The following is an 11,095-nucleotide window of genomic DNA, read 5'->3' as shown; positions in this document are numbered from 1 at the left end:
TAGTAGAGTTAAAATAGGCGTTTGCCCTGAATATTAAAATTAAAATTTAATTGATTATGGAGACAAAACTATAACTGTTAGGTATCTGACAAAATTTGTCTGAGCGATTCCTTGATGTGCCGGGAATCCGCCGGAAGAAACGGGGTCATTTCCTGACAGGTTTCTTGGGAACGGCCCCGGGAAGGTTATGGAACTGAGCGGGACTGCGGCCCAAACCGGAATTCTACCGAAAATTCTGGGTAAGATTCTGGAACATATTCCCCGCAAATCAGCGTGCAGAGCTGCATGTTTTGAAGAGTTTACAAGCGACCTCGACCCATTGCACAATTTAATTATGCCGTTTCTTCTATAACTGCGACAAAAAATATCGGAATTTCGATAGAGAATACAACTGATAGCTGAGATTTTCATATTTTAGTCCATGAAGCAATAGGTGCCAAAGCCAAAAGTTTAGCTACTTGCGCATATGCATATTTCGGTCCTCGTGCAAAATGTCTTATGGAAATACGGTACGATGCGTGCGAACTTGCAGCAGACGACTCCCAAAGATTGAAATCTTCTCCAGTCGTCAAGTTTTTTCCCTTGTTTTCCTAAAATGAATATTCCCCACGGACCTAATTACTCAGGACCTTAAATGTATGTTCTCGGGCAATAAACAGGCATAAAACAACAAGGTATATATTGAAAAGGGACAGAATTAACCTAACAATCATAACATTGCCGTTTTTCACCCCGGAATTGTATACGGTATTTTTTAACGTAATTTTATTATACTTAAGTACGGTTTATGGATGTGGTCCTTAAATATTTCTCCTACTCCTAGTTCATCTTCTTCAAATAAAATAAATTACAAATTATTGCAGCAATCAGTCTTAAAAATCAAGTCGTTTCCTTCAAATATCAGCAGAACTTGAAGATTTCCTCCTCACATACTTATTGAAATAGTCAGGTCTCCAACATTTGCAAGAACCTGGAATTAAGAACCAGTCGTAGTAAAGCCTCACTTGAAAACATCCGAGTGCGTCTACGCCGTCGCAGTGGGTCGGCCTGGTTGTGGTACCAGGTTCTTGAAGGCCAGGCTGCAGACCTGCCCTCTTTTGAAGGTACTGCTGGTAGTTCTAAGATAGAGAATATGTCAATTGCTCATAAAGATTTTTCTCGTAAAAGGCGTTCTATTCCGATTGCCTCCGAGAGGTGGTTTATGCCTTTCTCGCTTGCACCGGTTAAAAGGAGTTTTCTCCTAGTTCTAAAGCGACTTTTCCGCATACGGGCATGAAAAGTATTGAGGATTTCTGCACACTATTTTTTCGAATATAGCGGCCAACTCAAGAGGAAAAAATCATAGCAGTACTGTTAGGAAACTGTGCAACAACTGCTAGCAGTACGCGAAAATTTTCACTATTCTTCGCATTAAAACAGTTTTACGGTTTTTTGGTGTCGTAATTAAAGCCCTTATTTACCTGGAAATCTTGCACTGGAGGTGGTTGAGAACCCGGCACGGGGTTCCTTTGTGGATTTACCGTGTTGCTGCTGCTCAAGATGGTATCTGGATAATAGATTTCAGCCACTAATAAACTAGACCACCTAGGAGAGGCTAAGCAACCACCGTCGAGGTAGTGGCACCTAGACTGCAGGCACCTGTAATAGGCACAGAAGACAAGTTAACGCTGAGGGAAAAATATTCAGTGGATCCTAAATTTGAATCTCTCCCCAAGATCTGCACTAACAATAAGCTTAAAAATCGTTATAGTATTAACCTTACTAGGCGGGTAGTGAGTGAATAACGTACAGAATTGAAGGTGGAATACCGAGGTTTATAATCAACCCAAGTAATCGCTGACATCCCCTTAATTAAAGTCGCAGGACGTACAAGAATGAATAGTTGCAACGAAAGGAGGGAGTGCAGAAGAGAGGCAAAGGAGGAACTCGGAGAGAATCGAAACGGCAGAGGAAAACGTTTATCACCGACGTCAAAAAATAGATTAAATGAAATTTAGGGCAGAGGGAGAATTTCACGATTCAAGCCCTTAGGGCTAATATCACGTTTGCCGTGTATGTCAATCCGATTGGCAAGAGCGAGCTCGAAACTTTGTGATTTCCCTGAAGGGAGATGCAACGTACCACATCGTATTTTAATGCATTAATTTCCCGAACACCAGATCCGAGGGAAATATCATGGGTAAAAGAGCAATAACGATGAACTACGTAGGAGAATGTTGATCGAGGAGGAAGAGTACTTCAACGACGTAACAGGCGTGCTGAACAGGGGGCATTATGGGAAGAAGACAGAAGGAGGAGAGGAAAAACTGGCGAAGTGGGACGTGGATGGTGGTGGAGAGCACCCTGAAAGAATGCCTTGCGGCAGTTTTGAGAAACTCGAGGTGTTTCGATGGATAGGTGCCTGGAACGAACAATTTTGGCCAGCATGAGGCTGGATGCGATGGAGGGGTGAGTGTTTGGTGTAAACCGCACACTAGTGAGTGAGACCAACCCCTTGGAAACTTTCATCTCGTGAAGAAAAAGAATGTTAGCACTTGACTAGCAAAAAGCAGGCTAGTATTACATGAAGCGAAGACCAACATGGTGATCTTCGAAACATTGATGAATTCTCCATTGAATGAGGTGATTAATATATTGTGATAATAAAGGTTTCAATACAAGAAAACATAAAATTTTTAAGAATGATAATCGATAGGTTTAGTCGTAGGAATATCATGTATGTACAGTACGTGGTAAGTAGGTTAAACTCGATAAGTTACACAATGAGAGTAATTTGCAAGTATATTCAGTTTGATGTTAGGAAAATTATTTATTATGTAAATTTAGAAAGTACCATTAGAAATGGGCTTGTTATGTATGGAAGTAGCAAGTATGTAGTGAAAAATCTATAGTCGACCAGAACTTTAAATTATAAATACCAAGCACATCGACTAACTGTGTATCAGAAAGGAACTTATTATCGATGCAAAAAATTATTGAACTCGATGTCATTAGAACTAAAAGAATGCACTGGATTAAAACAGGTAAAAACAAAGACACATTTGCACCAGGGGTACTATTGGGCTGTTGGCAGGCCTTGCTAATACTTAAAAAAATATATATTTTTATCAAGATTATTTAACGCTATAATAATAATAATGGTTATTATTATCATTATTATTATTATTTTTTTTTTAATTATTATTATTTTTATTATTTTTTTTATTATTATTATTATGTATTGGCAGTTTAAATGATAATTTAAGCCTGTGGAATCTATACTAGAATAGTAATTTTAACAAATTAAAAATTTTTTTAACGAAAAGTTTGAAATTTTGTAGTGTGACCTGGACCGCTATTTTGTTTATAGTCAATTTCTTTCGATTCTCACGTTCGATCTAGGCGAAATGTCTCGTTTGTCGAAGACCATTTTCATGTCAGGCACTTAAAAATTAAACATTTAGGTCGCCGCCACTGCAGCGGAAAAGTACCTAAAAGCGGCATAGAACGTAACCTGAAAATCCATTTTAAACTAATCAAACGAGAACGTTACATAGTTTCACATTTCCGCTTTTGACCATGTTCCGCTCTATGTGCAAGATAGGAAGTGAATGTGTTTATCTAATATTCTTGGTCGGCTAACGCTTTCAGACATCCATAATGTGCTGTACAGAGAACTAGAACTTCCCCCAAAATTAGTCCTACTTTTCCAATGGAAAGCCGCCATGTCTCAGTCCTCATTTTCATTTTCACGTAAAATCGCTCGATCTTCAAACGGCTAACATCTCTTCGATGTCCAAATTCTACATAGTGTTAGAGATGCCGATTACACAGTACTTTCTTGAGCTATCAAAACTGGAGGTAAAAACCTCGTAATCGGAATATTTAATATGCGAAATCAGCACACGAATCCATGCCGAAAATCTCTTGGCACGAAATCATTTTATTTCCGCACATTTCATGACCGGTTAATCCAAAATAAGGTTAATTTTCTATTTGAACTTTTTATGATACCTTTATGACGTCATTTTGTGGCCAGAGTTACTTCATGCGCCGGCGCAGTGGAGGAACGTGTAAGAGGTAAGATGTCGTGTTGTACTATAAATATTAAAGCTACAAATCATTGTTTCTATATCTTGCATTTGAAGCTTTCAGCCATGCCAGGATTACCCGCCCCGAAGGGCTTTGAGAGGGTGATTCCGTTAATTATTTAATTTAGATATATCTACAGGGTGTTATGAAAGTTCAGGCCGCAACTGCAGGACCGTATTCTAGACATATGTAGTGAACAAGGTAAGGTTTTGTGAAAACAGTCAACTTCGGCCGATAAATGAATGAAGGTTTTTTGTTTTGCCTTGTTGTTGTTGTGGATACCGGTGTGAAGCCGTGAGAAATAATCTTATTTCCTTATCGTTGCGCGCGCAACCCTTAGGGAAATATGACGAAATCCAAATACCATTTTTGAGCCGGTAATAATGCAATGTCAAAATGGTATTGCGTGCACGGAGGTGGGGCGTCTATCAGTACCGTGATTGATAAAAATCTTTAATGTAAAACTGAAGGTTGGCACTTACCTAGTAACCTCAACAGTTTGGGTAAAATAACCTTCATAAGGAATCTGCACCACATATCTCCAAGTTCCCTGGTAATTTTTGGCAAACACTGGTGTCGCATACTCGACCTTTGCTGGACAAGGCGTGGGAGGACCCTCGTATCTTTGGGGCATATTTTCGTCCCTCCTTTCCAGAGGCAAATGCTGTGACGAGGCCACTTGCGGACTGCTATTGCTTTCCCCATTTATTACATTATACAGGGTACAAAAAATCCCTCCTTGGTCGCAAAACTTTCTAGACTGCCTGTCTGTCTCTGACTCTGAATTGGAGGTTCCATTGGAAGAGCTAATGTTTCCCGCTACTGGCGAACGTTTCACTCTATCGTTCCTGTCGTTTGCTTCGGACGGGCTAATGCTGGAGACGAGTTTTGCAAAGATCTAAAAATATCTTGCTATCTTCAATGGGCACTTACGAGTTTTGCGAAATGAGGTCATCCTGGAGCTGAGCCACCTTTGGCAAAGTCTCGTCGCCCTTCAAAATCGGTAACGTACGGCTGAGGTACTTCAAAGTCATATTTCTTATTAAATCGCTAAAGATTACTGAGTCTTAATACAAGATGAGAGCACTGCGATAAAAATTTACATACAAAGGGTACGGTGATTCCAACACGTTCTGCCTCATGGGATTCCGTGGGATGGTGCCCTTGTTCAGATCCCCACAGAGGTTGAAGAGGGAAGCGTGGGGAGATCGGTTCAGATCTTCTTTACAGTCAATAGGTACAAAAGTGTATGGTGGAGGTCGTACCCGAGGCGGTTCTGCATTTGGCGATTCTACAAATGCATAATAACCCTCGGGAGGGTCTTCGATGCCGGCCGATTGTTCCGATGACCCAGCTCTTACGAGGGACATACAAAGTATCTGAAAAAAAGAGGACCGATTTAACCTTCGGAGCTAATTCCCGGAAAGCGGAAGCCTAAGGCTAATTTACAAATTTAACTTGGGAATTCATTCAATATATTCTTTGCAAGTTTCCATTAAAACTGTTTTATGCCAGTATCTATCCAGTCTGAGTTTTTTTATTAAATTATTAATTAAAAAAATATTATTTTTTGTGAAATGGGCCTCTCAGGCAGTTCGAAACTGTGACGTTTTAGGTTTGGAGTAATATCAATTTTTCGACTAACCTGCCAACTAGTCCAGGGAGAACCCCGTGTCTACAGGATGGCCCATCGCCAACATCGCAACTGACCGAACCCTCCATCTAACTTTGCGGGTGGACACGATACAATGTCATGCCGCAAGTCCACCATTTTGAACAAATTTAATATCGATAAGCTTAAGGCCAATTGGTATCAATAGCGTCATTTAATATAGATGAATTTGTTATATTGTCATTAAGTTCGCCATTTTGAATGCATTTAATGCCAATCGATTTTCGGTCAGTTGCCATCAGTACTGACAGTTAATATAGATTATTTTGTTAAATTGCTACCGAGTTCGCTGTTTTTGGCAAAATCTTACACGAACCGCTTTTGGATTAGTTGTTTATCAATCATTCGAAACTGCTTTCTTGAACGTGCAACTGGCATTTGTCAGTAAGCTTTTGCTGCACGCTCTTATTTTAGACACCCTGTATATGGCTAGCTATCCTAACGACATCCGTAATTTTTCAAAAATTTCGCCGATTGCGAGTGTGAGTAATCAAGCGTCGCACCTTGCAGGAATGTGCTTCAAATTTTTATCTTGATTAAAAAACTGTTAGATATAATGGAAAATATCCATCTAAAACTCTGTAGAGCCACGTTTCATCTCTTAAGTGGCACGAAAAATCCATTTCGACAATGCGACCTCTGACAACGTTGCCCACCAGCAGTAATCTCGGTGACCTACATTCTTCTGACCTTGGATGAGGCCCCGTTTTAGAGGTCAATGGCAGTAACTTATCGTTACGAATTATGTAAATAACGTGATTTTTTGAATATTCACATCCGGCACGTGGCGGCTTCCATCAGAGGAGTCGGTCCAGGTATTTTTTGTAGTTAGCAGGGATGAGTTAGGTGGGGTGGGAACAGGGGTTTTCTCTAACCGGTGAGCGCGTTCTTCTAGGCTTGTGGGATTCAAGTAATACCGATGGATTACGCGCCTAGTGGAATTTAATGCTGTTTGTTGAAAAAACGTTACGTAAATGTTTAAAGTATACGGTCTGATTGTAGTTCAAATTGTGGACAATACTTTGGCTGTACAAAAAAACCATATCCTTGTAACTAAAAAGTGGTTGCACGCTAAAAGTCGATTTCCTAAAATGTATCTAGTTACGGTTTTGGTATGTTGAGCTATAAAATGGGCGTTTCTTTTAAATTGCTGGACGGCTGTTACTTAAGCATAACTAATAGTGAGGTATTATGTAGGTGCAGGCAAATGAATGCCTTCACGTCAGAAATTTCGGACTGAACTCACATTGCGTAGAAATGTTCGTTGAATATTTAAACCGACTTTTTCCCCAAGTAACTTTTCCCAAAGCGACTTAACACTTTCCACTATTTATTATCAATGATATTTTTATCCCGGCAATTTTCGATAACAATCAAACCGGTGACCGTTTGAAAAAAATCAATTTTTTGATGCCTCAAATACTTAAAACTGAGGCGAGTCCCGCAACTCAGGACTGTTATGGGACTCCGAATTAAAACTACCTTAAACATAAATACAATTAAAAAGTGCTCGGTCCAAACGGCTATTAAAGTTTAATCTCCGATTGAGTTGAAAATTCGAACGGCGATGACACATTTTGATGGTGCGCATGCTCCACTCAGTCGCTTCGTTGCTATAGTCTAAAGAATTAGCACTGACTATCGCGGGACACATTGCATCCTACGTGGTATCGTTTCGATTGAACAGGTTGACAATTAACAGAGGCGTAAAGCTGTCGATGTTATGACCAATGCGCACATTTAATAGGTTTCACATCGGCATGAGTGTCTATGAAATTTATTAATGATCAAACGTTAAAGTTGATTTGAGCGTGAGCAGATGTCGTCAAAATTCCATCCCGTTCCATGGATGTCGAATCGTCAGGTTTCCAAATTTTCGGAAATGGCTGTAGGAGACGCATTTAAACAAGGCACTTCACTTATATTGCACAAACATCGTTTTACGGGGCGTCCGCATGCTGGCAGGCTAACATTAAGACATTTTCAATATAAAGCAATACTAGTTTGCTAATAATGCCACGAAACTATTATACGCGCATGTAATGAACACCATCATCCCCGATGAAGAGGTTTGCGTTACCATAGCAGTGAGTTCCCTTGTAAACGTATAACAAGTAAGACTGTGAGTCTTAATCTGTAACTTGACATTGTTGTCGTTCCAACTGAAAAGAAAACTGCTTCAATGGCTGTCGGCTCTACAATTTAAGAACGTCCTGCGCGTAGAACCGTGTGGTACCCACATTTGAAGAAATACATGCCTTTGAGCCATCAACCATGTGGGATGTGCAGGGCGTGTAATTACTGGGAAATCGCTGTTACGTTAGTTGGCGAGAAGCTGCATTAAGATTTTATCACAGGGTGTAATGTGTAGCTTGAAACAACTAAGTCGATTTATAGGCAAAACAGAAAGAGTTGATGCCACGCTTATTAGAATTTAAAGGCCCCATTTGACATGACTGTGGGCATTTAAATTTTTCCTTCTAGACAGTAGTTAGAAGCTCCAGTCAGTAGTGCGATCACTACATAGTCAGTAGCCCAATCAACCGTAACAACATAAGCCGTAATAGAAAAAAAGTATGTACTCCCTATAGAAGTACCCACGAAAGTTACTGATTCTTAATATTCTCCTGGTGCTTCACAAGTGAGTATAAAGAACTGTTATAAAAATAAAAACTATCTTTTCATATTTATACATAAACTAAATTCCGACTGGTTTACCGCTGGTCGATCGTTGCTTCTGTAAAATTTAGCACATGCCATCTTCGGCCATAGTATTAATGGGCTGTGGATTATGTATCTCGAACATGACGTGATTTTACGCTCGGGGGCTGAAAATCTTAATAACCCATAATATTAGCAAAGTTCGCTGTAACGATTGAAATATGAGCTGAAGCACAACGTGTCTAAGATGACCCTCTACCTGGTTATGAATTTAATAGATTTTGGAGAAAAGTTTCTTTAAGAGAACCAAATCAACATTCTACCCTGGACAGCACAATCACCTGATCTGAACCCCATCGAGCACGCATGGGACGTGCTTCGAAGAAGGATTTTAAGGAGCGATGGTCACTTTGAGAGCCGCCATCGATTGTTTGAGTGCCCATGTGAACCATGGAGACCCATCCCTCAAGATTTATTGGACACTTTAATTTCCAGTATGCCCAGCAGGTGTCAGGCAGCAGGGAATGCCAGGGGGGCGAACACGAGATATTTATTTTAACTTTTTAGGTTTTACTGCTTAAATTATTCTTATGTGAAAGAAACCTATGTTTTGCCCCACCCAGCATATATTTCTAAGTTTTCTTGTTGCAACTAATAAAAAAATGAACTTCTTTTATGAATGTATTAAAAACAACCAGTTTTATTATTGTTATTTTTTTTAATATACCAAATATCTTCTCTCTCTATCTACTTTGTGACGTGTGTACTTTGTCAACGATACTGACATGACAGTTGATTGCATCGTATGAATATTTATGGCGGCACGTTGACGCAAACGCAAAGATACATCGATTCGACTGTATACGGCATGATTGAAGTGTAAAATTTGAAATAGATTGAGATTTCAAGTTTGATTTTTTATTGACCCGCCTAGTACTAATGAAATCGTCAATGGGAACCCGAGCCGTCTTTGGTCAGTGTCATATTGCAGTTCTTGGACAGCTAATTCGAGTTTATACGCGACACGGCAGGTCCGTAAAAACATGAGTTTTCATTAGTCAGTTTTCATATCTTGCGGGTTAAATTTGAACCGACCATTCGCATGAGATAACCGGAATCGCCCATATATTCGTTCGGTTAAGTATGCGGCAAGTAGAAAAAAAATACTTAACACATGCGGAAGCGTATTTACTTAATCATAAGAGGTAGAGTATCACTTTTTGCACTTTTTAGATAATAGTGTGTTACGCAATATGTATGGTAAGTAGTTTATTACCACACGCGAGTGAAATTTACAATAATTCCAGGACAGTAATAACAATGTGTTACGTGCGTTAAAACAACACCACATTAATTTACAAAATAAAATTGCGTGGGGCAAAGTCATATTATGTGTTAATAACCGCACGCCGTTCGGAAATATGTTATTACTGTATATACGCGATAACATATCACTTATCGCCCTCGAATCAACCTGGTAAATGCCACTTCCCCAGAGTTGTACATGAATTACTATTACGCTCATCCGTGTAGAAAATGTCGCCTTCAGCTCGTAAATGCATAGAGTAAAGAGACTTTACAGCAGGTTCGTAAGGATGTTTTTTGGAATCACGGTAAAGCGCCTTTACCGCAAAATGAATCCCGTTTCATTATTAGAAATTAAGGCTCATTAAAAAATTAACTTCAATTTGCCGAAGCATCGTTTTAAATTGCCACTAATGCCATTATGGCAATTTGAGCGCTAAATCTGGCCGTTAGAACATTTAGGTCAAGATTTCCTCGATCTAGTTTACTTAACTTTGCCAACATCGAAACTTACCGCAAACTTCAACCATTTCTTTAACATTTTGCCAAGAATCACGTCACTCTAACTGAACACTCTGCCTATAAGAAAGAAGCTTAACGGCCGCTCTTATAATCGTCACTCTTTGTGATATTGGTCACTAACAATTTCGCGTTATAAAAGGAAAACAACGGCGACAAAATGAAGAAATCTTCGCTGGCGCGTTCGAAATAAGGTCTATGAAGAAACTGACCGACCAAGTAACTTGTATTCGGCTGTATACATTCTAGATTAACGGGATCCGCATAGCTTCATCTGGTCGCGTACATGACTTCATTTGACTGTGGCTTAACGAAAATAGAAAAGAAGAGTTGATTTAAGTCTCTCCGAACTAGGTCTTAAATGCCTCTTTTGCCTATTGAATACTAACAAGTTCCTTTGATGTATACAAATTCATTCATTAATCACCCCCATTAATGTATGATTTTTCATAAATGCATAATTTTGAGCGCGTCGTGATTGGTTTGATGCAGCTCACTGCGGCCATGGCTGCTTGCGTCTGACCAATCAGAACTCCCGTTCTGGACCCGTGATCGCTTCCTGTCATCTAGGAAGGTTTCAATTTTTAACGTGGAGCTTTCATTTTCGAACTGAAGTGCCAATGTACTTAGAATATGTAGGGTAAATTCAAAATTTAAGGAAGGAATGGTTATAACTTCATGACTATTCGGTTTTTCGTGATGCGATAGTCGTCGCGCTAGAACATCTCGAGCAATTATCTCCCGAATTCGACCAGAGAATTAAGAATAATCATTACGAATTGTCCATCGCGTTGGTCGCAGTAAATAACTGGTATTGTGAGGGAAGATGACCACTCGCTCGATATGAGGGCATTTGTATGATTAAAT

General features: G+C 39.6%; 1 protein-coding gene across 2 annotated transcripts; it reads right to left on the bottom strand.

The window, feature by feature from the left end:
- Positions 1–662: 662 nt before the first annotated feature.
- spz6 (Spaetzle domain-containing protein 6) lies at positions 663–10,893 on the bottom strand. 2 transcript variants are annotated; one of them, XM_066293248.1, is made up of 6 exons: positions 10,224–10,893; positions 5,179–5,450; positions 5,005–5,121; positions 4,554–4,946; positions 1,461–1,638; positions 663–1,118 (listed from the first exon to the last, which is right to left on the bottom strand). In XM_066293248.1, exons 1-6 carry the CDS (start codon positions 10,248–10,250, stop codon positions 894–896), a joined length of 1,212 nt encoding a protein of 403 aa, XP_066149345.1. In that variant the 5' UTR covers positions 10,251–10,893; the 3' UTR covers positions 663–893. The 2 variants fall into 2 exon arrangements, with proteins under 2 accessions (XP_066149345.1, XP_066149355.1); XM_066293258.1 differs by lacking the exon at positions 10,224–10,893 and adding an exon at positions 5,717–5,854.
- Between the last annotated feature and the right edge of the window lie 202 nt (positions 10,894–11,095).

This window comes from Euwallacea fornicatus, chromosome 2, assembly GCF_040115645.1.
Source record: "Euwallacea fornicatus isolate EFF26 chromosome 2, ASM4011564v1, whole genome shotgun sequence".
NCBI lineage: Eukaryota > Metazoa > Arthropoda > Insecta > Coleoptera > Curculionidae > Euwallacea > Euwallacea fornicatus.
Note: the sequence above shows the minus strand (reverse complement) of the source record. Positions and strands in the feature narration are given on the sequence as shown.